The sequence below is a fragment of the Molothrus ater genome, chromosome 1 (genome assembly GCF_012460135.2).
Source record: "Molothrus ater isolate BHLD 08-10-18 breed brown headed cowbird chromosome 1, BPBGC_Mater_1.1, whole genome shotgun sequence".
In the NCBI taxonomy this organism is placed as follows: Eukaryota; Metazoa; Chordata; class Aves; order Passeriformes; family Icteridae; genus Molothrus; species Molothrus ater.
In genome coordinates, this window is record NC_050478.2 from 35,388,096 (window position 1) to 35,411,487 (window position 23,392).

General features: G+C 40.2%; 1 protein-coding gene across 1 annotated transcript in view; it reads left to right on the plus strand.

Moving 5' to 3' along the window:
• Nucleotides 1-16,433, plus strand: part of CHN2 (chimerin 2) — a 158,655-nt gene extending 142,222 nt beyond the window's left edge. The window contains exons 9-13 of the mRNA XM_036406589.1: nucleotides 1,632-1,805; nucleotides 3,584-3,661; nucleotides 9,872-10,009; nucleotides 10,857-10,962; nucleotides 14,569-16,433. Of these exons, the coding sequence (XP_036262482.1) occupies nucleotides 1,632-1,805; nucleotides 3,584-3,661; nucleotides 9,872-10,009; nucleotides 10,857-10,962; nucleotides 14,569-14,740 (668 nt within the window). The 3' untranslated portion in view covers nucleotides 14,741-16,433. The remainder of the gene's footprint in view (nucleotides 1-1,631; nucleotides 1,806-3,583; nucleotides 3,662-9,871; nucleotides 10,010-10,856; nucleotides 10,963-14,568) is intronic.
• Nucleotides 16,434-23,392: the final 6,959 nt, after the last annotated feature.

Genomic DNA, 23,392 nt, shown 5'->3' on the forward strand with positions numbered 1-23,392 from the left:
TTTGTCTTACCTCTTCCTGCCCTGCCCTCCGGGCATTCCTGATCTCAGACTGGCACCAAACATATCCAACCCTGACATCTGCCTTTCATAGACAGAGGAGGTGGTTGTTACCTAAAATTCATTTAGATCACAGTTTGAAGGATCAAAATAGCTTTCACAAATGCACAGTTTTAATAAGTGCAGTCTCAGGTGAGACTGTAGGTGAATAGTGGTAACACAAAGAATATGAGAAGGACATTAAAAAAGAGGAATAGCAGTTTGCTTTTCAAGCTATTTGATCTTAAACACAAGTGTGCAAAACCTGACCTCCCTAATGCATAGCACTGTATTTGTTCACATACATAAAATATTAAACTTATGAAAAGGCATATTTATTTAGTAGGAAACATAATACTCTCCCTCATAAATTTACCAGCATTTAACTTTAACTCCACAGATGCATTTAAATTTTACTTCACATGCCTGGAGAACAGCACTGAACACAATGCAGGCAGGATCCTATTTGCAGCTTCTCACATTTGTTTAGATTTCACAAATAATGAATTATGCGGTAATAACTGTACGGAGAAACACACAAAAACCTACCCAATTCCATTAAATGTTAAGGTGTGCTTATGATTTTCCTTGATTAATATTTTATAGAGTATAATATTGAAACATGCTGCAAGTAATAGTCCTGTTGACATTTTTAATAGCTTAATGTTAAATTAACTCAAAGAGTCATCAGTGATGAGCATGACTGGGAAGGTATTAAAAAAGGAATCAGAGTTATATAAGATAATGCAACTCATGGTGGTGGTGTTTGCTTTACTGAAGCTTATAAATTCATTTGGCTGAATACTTGAATCTATTAGAAAAATTCAGTTTGTGGAGGTGAAGCAGTGGTGGTTTAACAGAAACCCACCTGTGCAACCGAGGGCAGTATTTGGCTCAGGAGTAAGACACCAAGAACTATTTGTAAAATGAATCACTTTTTTACATCACGCCTTTCACAGCATTTTATGTGCCTAAGCTGACCTACAGGCTAAGCCACAGGGGACACTTAGTCACCAGTGAAGTGATGAGCCAGGGATGGGGAGTCTGCTGATGTGGCAGAGTGAGCCAAAATGTGACACTGCAGGAATGTGGAAGGGGGAGTGAGGCATGCTGGCTCACAGCACTGTCCCAGCTGGAGTGCTCAGGTGAATCTAAGGTTCTCTGACCATGATCAGTGCTAAGCCACAGGACAGCCAGCAACAGACAGTCATGACTGTGCCAATTTTAATTACAGCTAATCCAAAATACCCACCAGTTAAGTATCACGTGTTTAAATGCAACACCTTGAGCTGTGTGTCCGGTAATGAACTGATCCAGACTGCACCAGCAGTCTGGATCAGTTCAGAGGAGTGTAAGGGACATCCAGAGTTTTTAAAGCTTTTTGACAACCCTGCTAGACTTTACTTGTCCCACCAGGAGATTTTTACACATTTTCATTCTCATCCTTCTCATCTCCACACTATTCTATCTTTCCTGACTGGTGGGGAAACTGTGCCCCTTACTTTATGTGGAGCAGGGAAATAAATTCTTAGGCAAGACCTGTCAACATTAGTATTAATAAATTAATGAGTTAACGTGGCTAACTCTGCTTGCAGACTGCGGGTTGAATGTACACAAGCAGTGCTCCAAGTACGTGCCCAACGACTGCCAGCCAGACCTGAAGAGGATAAAGCGAGTCTACTGCTGTGATCTCACCACGCTGGTGAAGGCCCACAACACCCAGAGGCCCATGGTGGTGGATTCCTGCATCCGGGAGATCGAAGCGAGAGGTTTGTGTGCTTGGGAGAGCAGCAGGCACAGCAAAATGAGGCTGACTTGAATTACGTGCTGAGCTAGAACACAGTGCTGTGCTCCTGCACACTGAGGACAGGATGAGAAAATGGGTTTTTTAGTGCAGGTGATACATTGCTTTGCATTAGCTAGTAAAATTAAATCATGGCATTCCTTAATGCAATTCCCTGAAATGCTTTCTGAAAACATGTCAAAACATGTATTACGTTACACTTCTGAAAGGGGTGAACTTTAAAGTGAACTTTCAAGTTCATGTTTATGTCTTTTTTCATTACTTTATTTTAACATACCTAGGGACACATCCCATTTCAGAGTAATCAGTTTAAATCAAATCCATTTTTAATAACCTTTATGGATGTTGTGGGCAGGAGAACACAAGTGACTGGAAGTGACTCGGACAAGTGAGGTCAGGGGCTATGTTGTTTTGTGGCAGGACACATCTCACGATGCTCAGTTACTGACTGGTGGCTCCTGTGGCACAGGCAGCACATCACAGCCAAAACTGAAGCTTGTGACAGGTTTTTGGTAAATAGATGTGTGGCAGACTGAAGGAAAAACATATCCCCTTCAATAATCATGTATCCCCTCTGTAATATTCATGTATTTTTCCTTTGGATAGCAAATGTGCATGTTGTGCTGCCCAATAAGCCAAATTTTCCTGTTAGTCAGCTTCAGCATAGGAATCTAATAATGTTGAATTCATGGCATCCCAGTAATCTGCATAGCAACACACTGATACTAGCCATAGGGATTTCAAACCCACGCATCATCTACTGAATTGACTCAAAGACTTACTAGTAAATCCCCTGCACTGCTCTGTAAAGCTCTAGTAGGATTATATCATCATCACAGGGACAAATGGAAAGAATAGTATGGACTAAGACAGAAGAGCTTTACTCTGATGATATAGCAGGAAGCTACATTGCATTTGAGATCTAATCACTTACTTGTACATTTATTGATTGAGATAAAATCTGCTGCCTGCTCTCCTTTTTTTCAACATCTTTATATTTCTTTCCTTAATTGCCATAGAACTATGAAAGATTCTGATTTTGTTCTTAAGAAGACAAAGAATATTGGAACTTATAAGTAGGTTAGCACAATGCATAGTTACAATTAGGGATTTGGGGATTGAAATTAATAATGGGTGTGTAACTTGGCTTGCTCTGCTGAGCTGCCCTGCATTTCATGTTGGTGTGGAGCAGTTGTGCAAGTGAGCAGATCTCTTGTGGTGAAAGAACTGTAGAAGGGATGTACTGATGTGGGAAAGAGCTGTATCCATCGCATCTATCAGCTGTGAATAAGTAAAAGCTGACAGCAAAACATGAACAAATTATGCTCATAGAGAAAGGCAGTCTTTTACTTGTGTTGCTATTTGTCATTAAGTAACTGGTAAAAGGAAGGGAGACCTCTAAAGCTTAATTAATTATAGCCAAATCCAGGAAAATCTCCTACATAAAATGAATAAATCGTAATAACATCACATGCCTCACCATTAGCAAATTGCAGTATTTTTCTCTAACACAATCAAATCAACCATGTACCTAACAAAATCAGAAAGTATAAATTCTAAAATACTTTAATCCTTTAAAAAAAATTTTTACATCATCTTGATCTTTCCTTAATTGCTCCAGAGTTTCACATTACAAATAACAGTTTGCTGTGCTTAGTAGGTTTGCTGTTCTTGCTTTATTGTTCTTAGGCCTAAATACCTGTTGGTTACTGAAGCTAAGTTAACAAGAACTTTTTGTTTCAGGTTTAAAGTCCGAGGGCCTCTATAGAGTTTCAGGCTTCACTGAGCACATTGAAGACGTGAAAATGGCCTTTGACCGAGGTACACCATTTCTTAATCTTGTACAGTTTTAATCTAAGCTTTCAGTTCTAGGACGTTTCAGATCTTACGGGGTTTATATATGTACCATGAGAATGAAACTGACATATAAGCAGAAGTACAGAAAGTAGCCAATCTTTTCTGAGTTTAAAGTGATCTGTAGTCTTTTTCATAAGAAGAAATTATGTTTGCTAGTTGGAAGGAATAATTAAATGTGACTATTGGTGTGTAGAAGCTTAAGTGGGGGACTGGCTAATTGCTCAACCCAGCAGCACAGACTAGGGACCTAATTTAAGTGTGAGCATAGGTGGTACCAGGGAAAAGTTGTTAGTCCTGTCTTTAATAGACTCAGCACTTTACAATACAATAATCTGTTTATGAGTTGAAGGATCAGGAACTCCAATTGGGAAGTCCTTCTGCATGTAGCCTTGAAGAAAGCACTGCACCACAGTGCACGTGATTGCATCTGAACAATAGATGAGAGGGGCATTGAGGAGATCAGTTGTACAGCCTATTGAAAAACTAACAATTAAAACTCTGCCTGATTACCATCCTCATTGCCCTTCTAATTGATTGAGCTGATTATGTTGGTTCTGGTTGTGCACACAGTCTTTGCACACAGGACTAACTTTAAGAGTGTATGTAAGTGAGCAACAGGGTAGGTCCTCCATTAATAGAAAATACCTTTGCAAGTACATTTGAAAAGCTACATGAATATTCTTCTCATTCCCCATAAATAGTGGTTTCCTTCCTATTTAATTTTTTCAGATATTGCCTCTGCCATGGTAGGGAATAGGGTCAGACACAGCCCTGTGATCACAAGTCCATGGGTACGAGGCAGGTCCAGGTCAAGCCAGAGAGTCAGCCTGTGGGTCAGGGTAGTGACCAGGAAGGGTGGATGGCCCCACCCCAGCATGGTGCAGCTGGAGACAGCTGTGATGTCACTCAGGCAGGAATTGAGGACCCTGGGAGCCCATGGGCAGGAGATGGGGGCTCCAGGGGAGGCTACAGTTCAACAAGGTCTGTAGGAGGCACATCTTACACTTGCTGTGCCTCAACATTTCTTGTTTGGCGCAGTTTGTTATGCAAACATCTCCATAAAGAAAGTCCAGCTAGGAATTTCTAAACTGGCTGTTTTCATCCTGAACTATCCTTTAAAAAATAATACATATTTTAAAATATGTTGGATGCTGTGAACATATGCATACGCACACATAGGTCACCATTCTTTGGGCCAGAGAGAAATGCACAGTGGTATGACTGCTGTCATGGCCAGATAGTGTTCCAGATGTGCCACATGAAGCCATGATCCTGGGAGCCTCACAGTCCTCACAGGTTCCATTCTGCTCCCTGCAGTTAGATCTGGCCTGGCAAACTCTTTTTTTCTGTGTGTTAATTCTCACCTAAGTGTAACAACCTGGATGAAACCCAGAAGGAGAGGCACAGGTTGTAGAGGGAAAAGCTGGAAGCAAGCAGATTTAAATTTATGTCTGAGCCTGACTTCAATACTGCTGCAGCTGTAGTTCCTTTGCAAATGCTTTGAACCACTGGAGCCACTTGAGTTTATTGCCTATTTATTAAGTATACTCCTAGCATATTTGATGGCAATACACACTTGGATTAGACCCACAGCAAGGGAGACAGTGTGATTTAAAAAGGCAGCAGCACCTAGAAACAGGAAGGTGACTAGCAGTATTGGATTTCCAAAGGTAAAAAAAAGCATGGATAAACAGGAAAGCAGAGAAAGCAAGAACAGAGTTTGTATACAAAGGCTGTGGGGAAGGCCATTGGGCAGAAATAGACCAAAATCTGTGTCTTCATTTTTTTTTAACAGTTTCATGACAGGGGAAAGGGCTAAGAAAGGAAAGAGTGTTGCTATTAATAAAAAAGCATGAATAAAAGCAGGAGAATAAAGAACATAATCCTGTTATGACCTAGACAACTAGAGTATTGAGGGACCAGAAGCTGACAACTTTCAACACATTCCTGTTTTGAAAATGTTTTCTCCCTGAACTGGGGTGGAAAATCAGGAAGAGTTGAGAGTTTTTACAGGAAAGGATTTAAGGAAAAACAAAATAGGGGTTTTTATGTTCTGATTTATGGGCTGTGCAGCTTGAAGATGGTTGTCACCTGGCAGAAGTTTCAATTGGCAAGACACTTCCAACCTGAGACCTCAGGGCTTGTTTCCCTGTCAGATCCTTAAGAGACAGGGATGCCACCTGTCTGTGAGGGTTTTACAGAATTCGTATTTCCACATTCACTGCAGAAAAGAAACTTGGGAAAAAAAAAAAAAGTAAATTACAGGAAAATTAAAATTACAGGAAATTATCTTTTTTGGGGGGGGGGGGACACAGTCAAAGGAGATGCTAAGAGTTGGGATATGAACCAGAAAAGAGAACTCTTCAATTGTAATTCTTGGCACACTACTGGAGGATGTACACTGTCCAGGAATAAATTTCATTTAACAATTTAAGGACCATTTTTTAACCATCTGAAAGCAAGGCTTTCAAACAACCTTCTAATAAGAGCAGGGATAAAAAAACATTAGCTAGTTTTGTAAATGGAAGTTGTAGGGTTTATGAGAAGGTGTCTCTCGTGGCAGAACGCTGCACTTCAGCATTCCAGAGGCCCCTCCCTGCCCATCGTTTCTGACTCAGTCCCCAGGCACCTGGATAAAATTCCAGGACACTTTCACATCTCCAGAAATACAGTGTTGAGTAAAAGGGTTTGAAAACCGACAGGCAAGGAGTCCTCCCATATTAGTGCACAGGATGCATCCTTCAAATAATGCCATCAAGTGTTCTGGTTCCAAGCTCCTCATCAAGCCACAGGGGCCAGAAGACAGCAGGATACAGTAGGATGAGGCATGGGAGCTGACTTGGCCGTCGGGGACCTCTCCTGCTGATCTCATGTGCAGCTGAAGGGGTGCAGTGAAGAGCAGCCAGCTCTCCCTCTGACTAATTCTGCCTTGACAAAGAGGCACTCACTTGGTGCTTCCAAAGAATTACAGCAAGAACAGAAAAAAAAGTTCCCATCTCCAGAAGAGAATAGCATCCCACATCATACTACTTGGGCCAAATGTAGCTGTGACAGTTGGTTTTAAAAAGGGGTGAAGTTGGTCCTCATCTGATTCAAACTGCCTTCCAAAGCCCAAGCAGTGTAAATACCCCTACTGTAAATTAGCATTAGGCTCTCTGAGGCATTGACAATGTTCCATTTTAGTGATTTTTGTAATGAGAAGGAGGGGAATAATGTGGATTTATTTAATCTGGTGAATGTTGGTGCTGTAGAATGACAGTTGCTCTCTGTCAGCATTGTGGCATTGTGGCATCCAGAGAACACCCATTGTGCGTTTTGTCCACAGAGCTGCCATTGTCACCACCACATTCTGTCCCCCCACTTGTTTGTACAACTGGCTGGTACAATACACTGGCTAAAAATATTATGCTGTTAAATATTACATGAGCACTTAGAGGCATCCTAAATCATACTCTTTTGCCAGTGTAGCTGAAAACCTGTCAAATGACAAGAAAAAACTAAAAGAAACATGCTAGCACGGTAAAGGCTGTGCAATAAAAAAAAAAACACTTAGGAGAAAGCAACTTAAATAAAACCTAATTCAGTATTCAGAGGGCATGGATGAGCCTTTAAGAATGTAATACTTATTCTATTTCATTTTGTAATGAACTATTGATAATTTCTATGGCATCCGAAATCAGCTGAAACCTTTAAGGAAAAGAATAAAAACTTTCTTTTTTTGAGTTATTCAAATTTTAACATAATACAACAAGATACATTGAGAGTCAAACTAACAAAGAGAAATTATGGGGTTTGGGTAGAATTAGGTTTGTAAAGCTGAAATCGACTACGTGTTTGTAATCCAAAATATAAAAAACAAAACTACATTAACATATGGATGCTGCAATTTTACTGAAAATATCAGCTACAATCCAAAAGAGTTCCTACATTGAAGAGTGAAAAAATTATTGTGGTAATGCAGAAGGTACCATGTAAACCACATGTAATTCATATATGCATACACACAACAATCCCTACATATCTGCTGCAAAAATGTGCAGGGTATATCATAACAGATGTATTGCTGGGCTCACTTTAAAATAAAGTTCAGTGCATTTCAAATGGATGTGTATTTGTCTCTGAAGAGAAGAGTAAAAGCTTTGACTCAGGAATTCATAATTTTTCCTACAGTAAGCACATATGTAAATAAGAGGTATGTTTGAAATACATTGTACTTTGAAGTACCTCGAGCTGAAGTGCCCCTCTAAGGAAGCTTGCTGGGCTGCTTTGTAAAAGTACTAAATAAATAACGCTTCCATTTAGTTTACTGGTGACCTGGATAATAGATGTGAGCTTGTGCTTTGCTATATCTGTTCTGATGCAGCTGCTGGCTCCTTGGAGGTATCTGTTTTCAGTGGAGCATTTTGAGTGTTCAGTGTCCATCAATTAAATAGAGCTCTCCACACAAAGCTTTACAAGACTAATGCTACCGTGCCTGGAATGTGTGGATTAAACAAAAGATTGGGGCAGTGCAAACATCCTCCTAGGGCTTATTGATGCTGTATTAAATTAAATGCTGATGGATGTATTCAGACTGCTCAGCTGCATCAAGAAAGGCTGTTTGTTTTAAACACTTAAGCATATAATCTCCTCTTGATGAGAACATGTAGTGCTATTAGTCTTAATGAGAATTATATGCATACATTGGACAGGACGTATCCCAGCAAGATTGATGCCATAGGTTTGTATAAAATGTCTGCAATCAATATAAACTCTTTTACTGTGCTGTGAAAGCCTTTATCTCCATCTTGGTATCAAGCAGCCCCACTCAGCTGTCTGTATCAGGGCATGTCCACAAGCCCTGTTACTGTGAGACAAGCAAGGCAATGGCTTTACAACATGTCAGCACCTCGGTGGTAGCAGCCCAAGCTTGTGCCTGCACCTCCTGGCAGACACAGCAAACCCCTCTCTGCTGCACAAGCAGGCAGACTGCATCACCACACTCACCATGTGATCCTCACCTGCACCACCTGCCCTGAGCGAAGCGTAGTGTCCTTAGCTAAAGGGTGGGAAACGGGGACTACAGGTTATAACTGATCTCCAAGAAGCCTGAGGTGAAGCTGGGGGTTAAATCCAGACAGCCACACCCTGTACTTAACCATATTTCTACTGGAAGACCACCAAGATAATGAGGTCCCAGGAAGGGACGATGGCAGAATTTCTTGATATGGAGAAAAAATGTGCGTTATGAGGGCACTAGGTAGTACAGAACAGAGGTAGTCATTTGAACTTGAAAAATTATAGTGCTCCTCCATTGCTGCTACTTTTTGTAACTTCACTCATTGCAAGCCAGGACTTCCCAGCAACACTGGTAAACTTTAAGCTCATGTGTTTGAAAGTGCTCTTTCACAGAGTTCTGACTAACTGTTATATTGTGGCAAACAAACTGTATGCCTTTTTAGATGCATCTGTTTAGTATTTCATCCATTACAAGTATCCATATTAATTAAAAACCTGTGATGCACACTTCAGAGTAATTGTGTAGCTAAATTCCTTAGCATGCCTATTTGAATTCAGATCTTTGCTATAAATAAATAAGTCATGTATTAAGACATTAGAAGATAGCAGAAAATAAGGCAGCTTTCTTTTCAGCTAATCACTATGGAAATGTTGGTACAAGACATGCAAGATTTGGATGTTTCTTGATTTTTCCTACTGGTCTCCTGAGGGTCATTGGAAATTTATGTTATTTCTCTATGCCTCTCTTTCTCCAAATAGGGATGAAAATATGGTGTATATTCCTATGCAGATGGAAAATATTATGTCAGAACAAATTATTAATAGCTTAGTTTCAGTGGATAAATGGGCTAAATGCAAGAAATATGTTATTAGCATGGTTTTTCATCCAACATTAAAACAGTATGTTTGAGGTGGTACACTGCAGATATGGATGCTGTAATCACCAGCCCCTCCTAAAGATGTGAGCAAATAAATTGTTTACTAAAACATAAAGAAACTACCATTCCTCATTGATATACTGTAAACTTGGTAGCAATATATTCTCATTTAAGCCTTTCAAGCACTTTCAAGTTGATTCTCTTGTCAGGCTGCACACAATAAATCTGACTTAGAAGACTAGCCTTGCTTCCCTCAAAATTAGGGTGGTTTTAAACAGATTTCTTCCTCCTTTTCTAGATGGTGACAAGGCTGATATTTCTGCCAGTATTTATCCAGACATAAACATCATTGCTGGAGCACTGAAGCTATATTTCAGAGACTTACCAATTCCTGTGATCACCTATGACACCTACTCCAAGTTCATAGAGGCAGCAAGTAAGTATTGCTTAGCATTTGTAGCAACGTTTATTCACATTTCCCATCTGTAAAGCTGTCCACGCTAAAGGAAAGGACAGAAAAAACCTGGGAAAATGGGCGCTGTCTTCATTCCTTCTCTGCCATGTCCTTTATTCACATGAAGCTTTTGCCTGATTGTTCATCAGATGGGATGTCATGCAGGTTAAAAAAATAAAAGCAAATGTATGGTGTCAAAATAACTGACTAGTACCAGAAAGTGTGGTTTTTTCAATGTCTTTTTGTATGTCAACATAAAAGAATAGTGTAAATCCTGCTCAAATTTTTAGAAAGATTGCCAGACAGTTCTAAATGAGCACTGATGCTCAGTATATGTAGGTATCATTGATACCTACATATTTAAATACATTGAAAAATCTTGAAGTAATTCCATGCCATTTCAATCTCTAGCTAAACCTACATATTCAAGCATAGTCTCCTAAAGTCATATATCTACACTCGATCTAGTTTTGAAGGCTAATGAAATAATCTCTTGTAATATTTTAAATAGGCAGTTCTGGGCAGAATAGTATTATGAAGCACTTAACAAAGCTCGGGTACTGTATCTACACAGACCTGTAGATAGAGCTACAGACCATGGAGATAACTCCTGCGAGGTCTTTGTTGCTGATTTCTTTTTAAAACCTTTTTTTTTTTTGAGGATGCAGAAATTGCTGATAAGCATCACATTTATGAGTGCAATATTTATCCCTGCAAGCACAGTCAATGGCTTGTAAATGATTCCATAATAATAAGTTATCTTCCTGATTTATTGCTGGGTACACATGGAAAGACCTATTAACATTAATCCTGTTTGGTGTTTTTACAGAAATCTGCAATCCTGATGAACGACTAGAAGCAATACATGAAGTGTTGATGTTACTCCCTGCTGCTCACTACGAGACACTTAGATACCTAATGATTCATCTCAAAAAGTGAGTTAATTGACATGCAGGGTAATTCTTGAAGAGCTTAACAGTTTTCTGCTTTGAAAAAGAAATATTACAGAAAGTCCTAATAAAGCTTCCATTAGGGCACTGCCTTTAAACCAATAATGTTACAGATAAGCAGACAAGCTGTTTGTATAAGTGCATATAAGCTGTGCACTTATGTAGCATAGATCTTTTTGCTGGCATATTATTTCAAACCTTTCAAAAGTTATGGACATTTGTCACGCTTCTCTAAGGCAGATAATATCTGAAAAATACCCAGTGGTGGGTACTCCAGAGATGTGCTACTGTGAGGCAGCACTTGACCATGCTTTGCTTCTGCCTCCCCTTACCTCCTATTTTGTCTTCCTGAACAATAACCCTAAAAGGAAAGAGCTTTCTCCTATGAGTTGTTTCCTCACATCACAGGAAGCCAAGAACCAAGCAGGGCCCATTTTTATATGACTAATAAAAGTAATACAGGTCCCAGTTATATCTCTATTGGTTTTAAACCTGTTCTGCCTCATTTGCTTTCCAAAGCTTCTTTAGGCATACATAAGACATCCATGAGGGGTTTCATAAAGCTTCATAAGGCATACAGAATTTTCAAAAGTGCCTAAATTTAATTTTTAAGGTACTTAGGAGTGTACCTCCAAGTTTAGCAAGTTTTCAGCTAGGTACATAGAAAAATTAAGGACTGCTCCACAGAGGGTCCATCACTTCCACTCATTTCAAGCAAAACTGTTTTTCAAAACCATGCTAACTCTACTGTGCTGCTTTGGGTATTTACATGCCTCAAGAGGTCTTCTTTGTAAGTTTTTAAAAACTGATGCTGAGTACAGACTGGTGCTGTCATCTCAAAGCAGACCTTCATTTATGGCTATATTGCCCAAGTTATTTCTTGTCTCTGGTTAAACTTTGCTACTTGGAAACAACAGAAGAAGGGATAAGGGAGGAATAAAGCTACTGACCTTTTATTCAGAAAATCACTTCTTAGTTGTCCCACTACTTGCAACACAGCTGTAAATGTGGAGTACTCCCTGGGCTTCATCTGCACTATTCTGCACTATTAATGCCAACCTAAAAAGACCTAAATTCATATAAAGCTGCATCAGAGAAGTTTTGTGAAGTGAATTTCATGCTCTATCAGGTTCTCATTATGCAGAGACTTTTCCTCATTTTGAATCAGCTCAGGTCATTACAATTGAGTAATTTTTCCCCTTGATGGGACATTACCTGGGCATGCAGGAGCTTCTTTGGACTCTGCAGAAATGAGATGTGCAAATACCCACTCTTGTCAGTACATATGCATGGACAACTGATAATGACTCACATTAGCTTTTAAGAAGGCCTGTGGAGGCTGTAGAAAAGTGACCTGCACACAGAATCAGTACTTTCATATTCTGGCAGCAAATTTTTACCTTCCTGCTTCTCATGAACTGCAGTCCAGGCTTTGGTTCAGCTGTTGAGCTGAACTACTGATGAGGCAGGAAGAGTCTGAAGTGCTGATTAGGCTTCCTCTCTCAAATATCTGCAAGTCATGCAATGAGTTTCCTCTCCATTCCCAAATTGTAGCTTTTGGTGTCTGCATGGAAATCAAGTGCATGTCAGTTCCTATGGAGACTCTGTTGGAGGGATTTGAATGTGAAAGGAAAGAATCATTAAGGTTCAGACTATCCTGTTCTGTAGATTAAACACAGAGTTCCAATTTCAACCCCCTAGGATTCTTCCTGCATGGATAAAACATACACCAGTATAAGGGAGTCTATGTAAGGACTGCTGGGTTACAGCATCTACACCACTGCTCTTTCTCAGTTGAAAAGAAACTCCAGTTGTTGTTAAAACGACAGGAAAATTCAGCAGAGGACAACATCAGCAACAACAACAAAAAAAGAGTTTGTAGGTCAATTAATTACCTTTCTGATAATTTTTTGCTCAAAATTGAAGGAAATGCAATAGCATGAGCAGTCCCCCCTGTGGTGAAATACATACAACTCCATCCACGCTGACATTGCAGTCAAGCTCTGAATCTTCTCTGTGTTCACCCAGCTGTGCAGCAAGCCCCACACTCCTGAACAGAAGTGCTAGTAAGATCTGTGTAGCTTTGCACAGCTGTTGAACATCTGTGCTGCATACACGCACAGAGGGAAAGCAGAGTGTCAGACAAACACTTGCTTCAGCTTCAAGGGGATGAGGTGGCTTCAGCTTCCCAAGCTTGGTTTGTCTTTGCTCCTTGCAAAGCACAGCTAATATATGTGCTAGAAGATGAGGATGTATCTGTGAGTAGGGGCACTACTGGATTGCTGTCCTGAAAGCAAAGAGGAACAGCATTTCCTGTGACAGAGCCATTCTTTGCAGAGAGATGACAGCAGAAGCACAACCAAGTCATACGAGTCATTGCAAACACGGGAAGACCAGAGTACTTCTGGTTTCAGCCACTTTGTGCTCCTGTGATGGCACGAGTGAATCCGGCTGGGAATTGCCATGGCTAGGGAAGGCCTCAGCTGTTGCCAGGAGAGCTGTCTCCAAAACCAGATGTGCTTCACCCTGGCAGAGCAGTTAGTTGTATGAAGGAGATGTGAAACCTTATCCAGGCTGTACTTCTCACAGGAAATGTCTGGTCCATGACTGATTAAGGACCCTGATGGATCAAGGGACTGTGGCTGTCCTACACCACAGTGCAAGAGCACTCTCAGGACTGAACTCAATATGCCACTCAAATAGGACAACACTGATGTGATCCAGCACTGCTACCTGGAGGGAAACCTTGAGAACACTTTGCATTTTCCAGCAGGCCTGACTGATTTTCCAGACAGGACTGACTTCTCTGCAGCTTGGCCAATCCTTGGTGGGCTTTCTTTGCTTCAGCCACAAGCAGTCCATCTATTCTTGTATTTACATTATATGACCTATGTCAGCAAACAAAACAACCTGGGCTCTTCCCTGAAGTGCCTCTGTTCTCTGTCAAGGATAGGTGGCATTTATAGCAGCCTGATTTAAGCAAGCCACCTCTCAGGTGGGTGCAGGATTCAGCCTACTCCTGAAGTGTAACAAGGAGTTGGAATCACTCAGCTCCTGGTTGGCCTGAGGCAGCCAGCAAGGCAGAATATCCATGTGAAGGTTCCTGCAGGCTGGAATCATGTCTGGGAGCATCAGTAGTCCAAGGAAAATCCATGCCTGAATTTGTGGAGCACACCCTCACCCCCTGTGTGATGATATACAGCAAGCAGAGCCTGCCAGAGAACTGCAGATACCTGTAGCATAAAGGACTGCTCCATACATCATCATTTAAATCATGATTATGCTTTTAAAAAAGCAATTGCCACTAATTCTTAAACCCTAACAGACAGTCACGTGGAAAAATCACTGAAGAGGCCCATGAGAGGTGTTTAAAGGCAGTAAAAATCTCAGTCCCACCGTAGCTGCATTGTATTTGTTGTGAAAAAGTAATAATATAGAACTGTGAAATAGTTATTATATCGAGAAAAATAAAAAATGTCTATGTACCACTGCTTGATGTGAAGCAAGGCCACAGACAAAGATGCAGATATTCTTTTTTTCTGGGAAGTGAGCAACTAATTATTTTTTCTTTTTTCTTTTTTTCTATTTTAGGGTTACCTTGCATGAAAAGGAGAATTTTATGAATGCTGAAAACCTGGGAATAGTGTTTGGACCTACTTTAATGAGACCTCCAGAGGACAGTACCCTTGCTACACTGAATGACATGCGGTACCAGAAGTTAATTGTGCAGATTTTAATAGAAAATGAAGATGTTCTCTTCTAGTCAGAGAGGCATGTCTTCAAAGCCATTTGTTTTAAGATAATTAGTCTGAAGTAAAAACAACATTTCTTTAAATTTTTTTAAACAGAAAGGAAGAGTTCCTTGACTGCACTTCAATTTCTGCAAAGTTGCAGATGGATGCCAAAATGTTTAGGGAAAGCCTATGTCTCATAGACATATGCCTCTTTGTAGAAGGGAAAAAGAAGGTCAGAAAAAATCCTCTTACCTTGTATCTTTTGCCTTGCCTCAGATGTATATTTGTTTTGAAAAGTTTCAAACAATTTTATTGTTAACTTATTAAGAAACACAAAACGTATTTTAATATGGCTAGAGAAGCAAAAAGGTACTTAATCAGTGTTACTTGTATATGCCTATACCTTTCCTTCTTCATGAGACGTAATTATATATGTCAATTGTGAAACAGAACCTATATTATAAAGATATTTTTACTTTACCTAGCTGAAAGAATGGCATTTTATTTTAGCAAACTATACATCAATGCGGTGCATTGATTATTTTCACGTAATAATTTCCTGCATTTTTGCTATGATATATTGAAAACAATTGCCACTAATGCAGTATTATCCTGACATACCTCTTCCATTGCAAGTGTTTTAAAGGAGAATACATTTCTTGTGCATATTTCAGCTTTCCTTAGATTTCTTTGCATTTAGGCACTAGCAAAGAATTGTACACTTTCAGCCATTTGCTATTTCGCAAAACATATAGTATATTCTCTTTTTTTTTGTTTTTTTTTCTCCCATGTGAAATAAGGTCTTGAGAATTGTTTTCAAAGTCCTGGTGGTAGTATCAGTTTCACATGCCAGATTTTTTTTGGATTACGGTAATATATAAGTTATGTGATGCTGGGACACTGGATATTTTCTGGCCTTGTTGAAAGTCAGCACTTTTTTGGGTGAATGATGAAGGATTTGGTTTTTCTGTAAAAACTGACTTATGTTTTGTCATGTTTCTCTATTTATAAATGTACAGTAAATCTGCTAAAATTGTAGGTATTTATCTTGAATGTGTTTCCTGATGGTTTGTTAGAAAAAAAAAAAAAGAAAGAAAGAAAGACAGAATACGTAGGACATGTGGGAGCTGGTAAATTTAATTATTACCAAATTTTAATATTTTTCTCCCTTCACAAACATTGACCTACAGAGTTCGTAGTCTAACTTCAACTTATTCCTAATGTTAAAACTGTTTCTCAGCATGAAATGTTTCTGCAAGCATAGAAAATCAACATACTTTACTACCAAACTCAATTTTCAGTACAAAAAAAATTCTAATACTCCCTCATCTTGATCATTTGTATCATATGCTTGGTAAATCAGTGATGCAGTTTCCTGAATTATTTCAGGGAGCACATGTTTCTATTCAAATTGAAAAATATGTGTAACTATGATAATGAAGAGAGGTAGAGGGTATGACTGTAAATTTGTTGTCTTCTAGAGAAATAACTAAGGGCTAGATAGATTAACCCAGATTGCAGAGCAGGTGCTAAATAGTCTGAGTTCCCAATACTTCCATAGATCCTCCTGCCTTGTACAGGACTATTTGTTGTAGGTTATGTACTACTTAATACTGTCAGAAAAATGATCTGGAAATGGTTTTATTTTGTGAAGTGAAATATGCTTTGTAATTTATGATAGTGTAAATGGAAGGAAAAATCCCATTAAATGTGTTAAAAGAGTTTTGGTGTCTGTCACTGACTACACAGCAAGCTGCCAAACAAAAATCAATCGCTAATTACCATTCTGACATTGCTGGGAACTTTCCTGCTCAAAAATTTGAACAGTTTTACTGCAGGTCGCAGTTTCAGATTGAAACCAGGTTGCCCATACTACCACAGCCAAGCACGTGCACACATTTATTTTCAGAGACCACCCTGAACCACCTCTATGCAAAACTTCAAACAAGCAATGAATCTCAACATCAATTTAATCAATATCTGAGAATCAATGCCATCAGAGTATTTTTCCACACTCTTGAACACAGACATTTGACTAACAATGGTTTTCTTTATTTTTTTCTGGTCAGTTGCATTATAAGCTGGTTTTTTTTAAGGTAGAACACAGGCATCTTTAGCTTGTCTCACTGCCTGGAATCTCCAAACATGTCCCATCTTAAGGATTTGATGACAGTACAAGGCAGTGTGCCTAGAAGGACCCATGCTTAGTGTCTGGAGAGCAGTTTCTAATCTGTTGGACAGAGGGATGAATATGATTCTGCATTTTAAAACACAAATATCTACGAAATTGCTCACATTTCACTTGGCTAACTGATCAGCCAATGTCCAGCATCCTCGGGGCATGCTGAGCACGGAGGTAAAAGGCCCCTGTCCCCTCCACACCTCATTAGTGCCACCTTGTGCTGTGCCTGCTTCATCTCGTGTCAGACTTGCTGTGCCCATCACTGCTGCACTTGGGGTTGAGCAGCACAGTGAGGTCAGACCATTTCAGATTCATCATTTGAGGAAGTAAAAAGGCAGCAGACTTCCCTTTACAAAACTCACTGCTGAGACAGTAGAAAAGTCATGTTTACCTTTAATGGAAAGCTATAATCCAGTACACAGGGGGAAAAAAATGGGTTTGACTGGATTAAATCAAATCCTTCCCTTTGGATGCTTTGCTGATGCTTTGCTTCAAAGCATCCAGCAAGAGCATGATGACATATCTCACATGAGGCACTAGCAGCAAGTAGTAAGAGTCCTTTGAAAGATGCTCCAGGAGGCTGTGTGTGAGCCCATGTAACTTCCCTGCTAGGTCACTTCATCTCAAGTAGAAGACAGCTGCACCTCTGGGGGCAGGTGAGACACCAGTGTCTGACTGCAGGGGATCCTGCCTGCATCCAGGTGTTCAGCAGGAACCTTGTTCCCTTCCAGCTATTGGAGAAGGCCTTTGGTGAAGCAGCAAGTCCCCTCCTGCAGCCACCCACTCCCTATTCCTGCCTGCCATTCAGCTGTCCCCATGTTCTGGGTGCCCTGTTCTCTGTACACCCTCACAGCAGCTGAGGGGAGACAACTTGCCTTCCATAAAGCTGAAGTGTCTTAGCCACGATCAGTGAAACATTGCATCAAAGTTATGTTAATGGTTTGTAAGGTGGTAGCTTTCCAGAGTGCTGTGGAACAGCTGAAATCTCTTCTTTATACTCATCTTTGTGAGACTCATTGCTGTCAGGTTTAAGTATTTGGAACCCAGCAGGGAAGTGAGCAAAGGAATTTTCTCTGACACCACCATGCTGGAGACAAGGCAGCATGCTCTGTGTCTGACTCCAAAGCACACACATCCTGAGAGGGCACCGGACAGGGAAGTGCCAAAGGGTTTCCTCAAATGAGACACCAATTTGGGTCTCCTCCACCCAGACACTAGTAGCTGAGAAATTTAATTATCTCTCTCCTGATGTCAAATACTATTGGAATTGGACAAAGGATGTAGAAGTTACTGAGGAAGGAGAAGAGTTTGTGGGGGGGGAGGGGGAAGAAAGAGAAACAAAGTACATAGAAAGGAAAATTTTTTTTAACATGAAGTTACAAAGTACAAAGAAGACAGAGCTTTGTTCTCAACTCTCTGCTTTGCAAGCTGAGGTCAGTTTAAGCTACAAAACAGGTCTAACACAGCACAAACCTGGGTGAATTGGAACCACATTCATTTTATTTCTAAAGAAGAGGTAAGATTACACTTTCCCCCACATAACATTCTCGTTCTCAAAGCTCACACAACACTTGAGTCGTATTGACAGAGACAGTGCTGCAGGGGCACTTAGCCTAAGACTCTGGGAAGGAATGTATCAGGTTTGGGGTCTCTTCTGAAACAAGGTTTTGGACAGACCTGGGCTGTGTACTACTGGGAAACACAGCACACGGAAGGTAGAAGGGATTGCAGGTGTGGTTAAACTCTGGGCTTAGTGAGACCTTGGAGAGGTGCTGAAAATACCTGGAGTAAGAAATAGCTGGACTGAATCACAGAATCACAGAATCACAGAATCACAGAATCACAGAATCACAGAATAGTTTGGGTTGGAAGGGACCTTTAAAGGTATCTAGTCCAACTCCTCTGCAACCTCCCTGCAGGAGCCTGTCTGGCCATCTTCTTATTTTTTTTATTGACAAGTACAGAGAGAAGTTCTGCAGAAAAGAGAGAAAAATATTTCAGTGCCAATAAACCCCCTACTCATAACCAGGGACTGAAAGCACAAAAACTCTTTGAGTAGGGAGGTAGTTCACAAACACTTAGGCAAGAAGAATGCCATCTAACTGGATCTTCAAAGCAGTATTACATTGTTATCCTTACAGCTATCTAAAGGGAATGAAGAGACTCTAGGGCTAATAGAGATAAGGATGAGAGCATCAATAGGCTTTATGTTTTTTAGCTGTAGAGATTAATTCCTTGATTAAAGAAAGCAGTTAAGATTCAGAAATCTGAACCTTAGGGAGCTAAGATTATTGCTGAGTGCTCTAGAGCCTGCAGATTCAGGACATCAGTGGATCTTACATGGGGCCATACTTTACACTATCTTTCTCCAAAGGCATGGTGTTCTGAATATAATTATGCTGATGCTACAGGTAGTGCCAGGAATTCAAAGCCTGAAGGACATGGATTGTTGCAGGATGTTTTAAGGACTGCAGTTAGTTGTGTCGGATGGAGCAAGTGCTTCATAAGCTACAGTAGAAATGAACAGCTGCTTATAAGTAGAGAAACTGTCAGGGTTCCGTTTGCAGCAGATTTGGGGATGGCACAAACCAAGGTTGCCACTGGAAGCTGCTTTCATTGCAGAGCCTGAAAAAGTGCCAGTCAAAATATTCTCTCTTTTCTTGAAAGTATGAGCCATTTGTTACCACTAAAAGGAATGTTATAATGAGGAATAGAGTTAGATCTTGAAGAGCATAAATTGCTGCCAGCCATATTTGAAGATACCTTAATTTCTGTTCTACTGTAGGGCACAAATGATGATAAATGTACAGAAAAATCCATATTAATTACCACATGCTGCTACCCAAGAACTTCAGGAGACTGGGCTCCATAGGTATCATAACGTCCATAGGTAACAGTTAGGGTTAAGTTAATAATCCAAATATTGAAGAACCAGACTTGTCACTGCAAGTTGCACAGCCCTCAGTATTGGGAATAGGAATGATGCTATAGGGATGATGTCAACAAGGAGCTATTGTTCACGGTGGGGTTTTTGTTGTTTCAGACATGAGTGTCACAGTTACAATTAAAGTAGGAATTAATTAAAGTAGCGACAGACCTTGGAAATCTAAAGCTCTAATGACTGAGTGGTTCCCAAAGTTGTGAAAACTGCAGCATGTTGGTATCACCAATGATCAGCTCTGTCTTTCCAAACAGTGCATGGATTCTCTGGTTAAGAATAGGGATATTGGATGAACAGACTTTTGCAAGGCCTTCAGAGCTAGGAAGGGTACTGGTGTCAATAGTCACCATATATGCCCATATTTTTCTGATCTGCTGAAGGAATAGAACCTTAGTTTTGTCTTCAGATACTGTAAGGGTGAAAGAGAAGACAAATTCTAAGAGTTTGGGATTCAAAGAATCAACTGCTGCTGGACATAAAAATGTAAGAATAGAGCTGGTGTCAGAAGCTGGCTGGGTACTGAAAATTTGAAGAGCTGTGTTTACAGTCTGTTTTGATGAAGTTTTGAGCCTTGTAGTGTTTTAGGTAGAGTTTCAGAACCTGTTGAGTTCTGAGATAGTTTTATTTTTGCAGTTGAACTTCCCATTGAATGAGAATGAGCACTAGCACTAAGCTAACACCTTGCATTCCACTACAGGACTAGCTCCCTTCAGAGAGCTCCCTTCACAGGGCCCATGTAAATAAGGATGTTGTCTGCCCTAGTGTTGGAGGTAAGATCAGAAAACTTAAGACTACATCTGTGTCAGTCAATAAAGTGGAGTCAAGGCAACCATGCCCCATCCATATTACATTGTACTTAAATGAGGTCCTCTCAGTGTTACCTGTGACCTTTGAGACTCTTTTTTTTTTTCTACAGGTACTGGTTCAAAAATTGTGCAAGGGCTGTGTTTCAGCCCGCCAAACAGCTGCTTTCATACCCAGAAGCTATGCTGCAATGCATGTCCTAGGCTGTTAAATGAGGAGTGGTTGTGCACAGAAGTTTTGGAGGGTGCAAAGCCTGTTGCAATAAAGCTGGGGAGGGTGACAAACTTTCATCCATCCTGCTTAACGGGAATAATCCTTTGCTTGATTATTCCCTCTTGCAGTGGGGAATAATCCCACTGCCTTGAAACCATGCCTGACCAGTGCACAAATAGACAGAGGCCCAAATTTGAAATTATGCCAGGGAGTCACCACTAATAGGCTAAATACACCAGGTGCAGGGTTAAAACCTATGCCTTGGTAATAATTTTTTTTTTTTTCTTTTGGCAGGGCAGATGTAGACTGGTAATGAATGCTGCAGTTCCACAGTCCTAAGCAGCAGATTACGGTCAACAGGGAAAATGTTCTTGCCCATTATAAAATGGTTGGAGTCCTTCCTGTGGTTATTATAATAAAGATTTGAGATGCCACTAGCACATAGAAATCTAAATCTACAAGAAATTAAGTTACTGCTGGCTTCTTCTGAATTGGCAGCTGGACACAGATGGGACACAGTTGTTTGTGTGATCTTTTCCTTTGCACAGAGGTCCATTGGTTTAAATTAATGTAACATTTAGGCTCTGAGACTTAGGAGTTTCAAGAACTGGTTTTAATGCTGAAAAAGGGCCAACTTGTGCCAGGAGGTATCAGTGTTGCTCTTTTTTTTTGTTTTTTTCTGTGAGCCACTTGCTCAGTTGTGTATCAGGGCAGGGTTAAGAGTTTAATTGAAACTTGAAGATACAAATGCTGACTACTGGAAGATATTCAACAGGAAGATGGACCTTAGCAGAGCTCTGCTCTCTATAGGTGCCAGTGCCATGCTTTTTTCAGTTGGTGTGAACACATCGTTGGCCTTAACATTAGTATTTGAGAAACCTAAGTTTCAAACATCCAGTATGTTTGCTGGATGGTTGGGGTTTCAGGGTAGATGAGAGTTCTGACAGAAATATTCACTAGTGGATATGTTTTGCTTCTGGGGATCCCCTTGGTATAATTGTAATTGCACTTAATATCAGAGCTTTGGAAACCAAAGGGTTCCATGGTGTTGGGAAGGCTGAAGTCTGCAGCGGACAGTGCCACTCTTGTCCTGCCAGTAGAGATGAGTAGCCTCAACACAATTTGATAAGGGTGTGGTTTGGCAATCCAAGCTTTCCAGAGCCCAGTTTCAACATGAGCACAGGAGGGTCTGCAAAGTTTGGAAAAAGGATAGTGGGAACTGCAAGAAGCACTATTTTTTTTTCACTCACTGCAGTAACAGTTAGGGGTTGTAAATAAGATTAGTTTGAGGACTGACATTCAAATCAGTCTTTGAGAATCTAAATCTTGAAAATACCAGGATATTTCTGAATTTTGGAGACCCTTCAGAATTCTGAAGAAACTTATATCAATATGGTCCAACTGTACACAAAAGGAGCATGTTATAATGTAAAAAAAGCCTATCATTTTATTTTGCATCTGCTAGAATCCTGCATATCCACCCTAGCTGGGACTAAAAAAACCTCACTGATTTTTTTTATCCCAGCCTTTATTCCTGCAAAGACAGGACAGAATTTAACTGCAGTAGTCTTATTAGATGAATGTCCTATTCAACCTCCATGCATTGAAACAAGCAATATGTTTACTTTTCTGTTTAAATAAACACTCTAAATATATGTATACTGAAAGAATGCAACAAGTACTGTTTGCAGCAAGAAAGGGAGAGAGCATACATTTTCACTGTCAGAGTTGTTTTGGTATAAACACTAACCTTAGTGACAATCTTGTGGAACAGCATGTTGTGACTTTCAAAAGCAGAGCAGGTTTTGCTGTCCTCCTGCACCACCACAGACTCATGCAGGCAGCATCCTCCCACTCCCACGTGTCTTACAAAGCCTCCCAACCTGCCTCTCTCTTTTCAGTAGACTCTGCTGTCAGTACACTGTCAAAAAGGAAAAATCTCTCATTCTAGGACTCTTTGAAATGGGTTTAACTGAAAAAAACCCCACACTGATTTGATGTAAGTTTGGTGTTTTGTGAGCTAAGAGGTCAGGTGTATGGTAATCAAAATAAAATAAATACTAAATGTTTTGTATAAGCCTGTTTGCGGACTGAAAGCTATAAAAGAAAACCAGCAATATTTTTGTGAAAAGAGCATTTAAACATAAAAACTACCTTTATTTCTACATAAATTCCCTTTTCCCCAGGCACTTTCCTTGGACACAAGATGGAGAGAGATGCTGGTGTTCTCTTTCTCTACAGATAGGAGTAGCAAAGCAGTAGGTCACAGTCACAAGGAGAAATTTGACTCTGTGGTCTGCTACCATCCTTGGCCCAAGAGAGCCTGATGCCCTGGTGCTTTGCGTCTTGGAAAATGTTAGTTGCTTACTTGCTAGGAGGGAATGTAAAGGCCATCCTTTATCACTGGAAGTTTGTGTTTTATTCCCTAGGAGATTTTTTTTGCTGTTGATTTTAATTGATTTGATAGACAGATTGGAGTGTATGCTTTCAAGTGTATGCTTCCTTATCCAATAGCCTTTGCCTTTGAAGAGGGCAATCTAC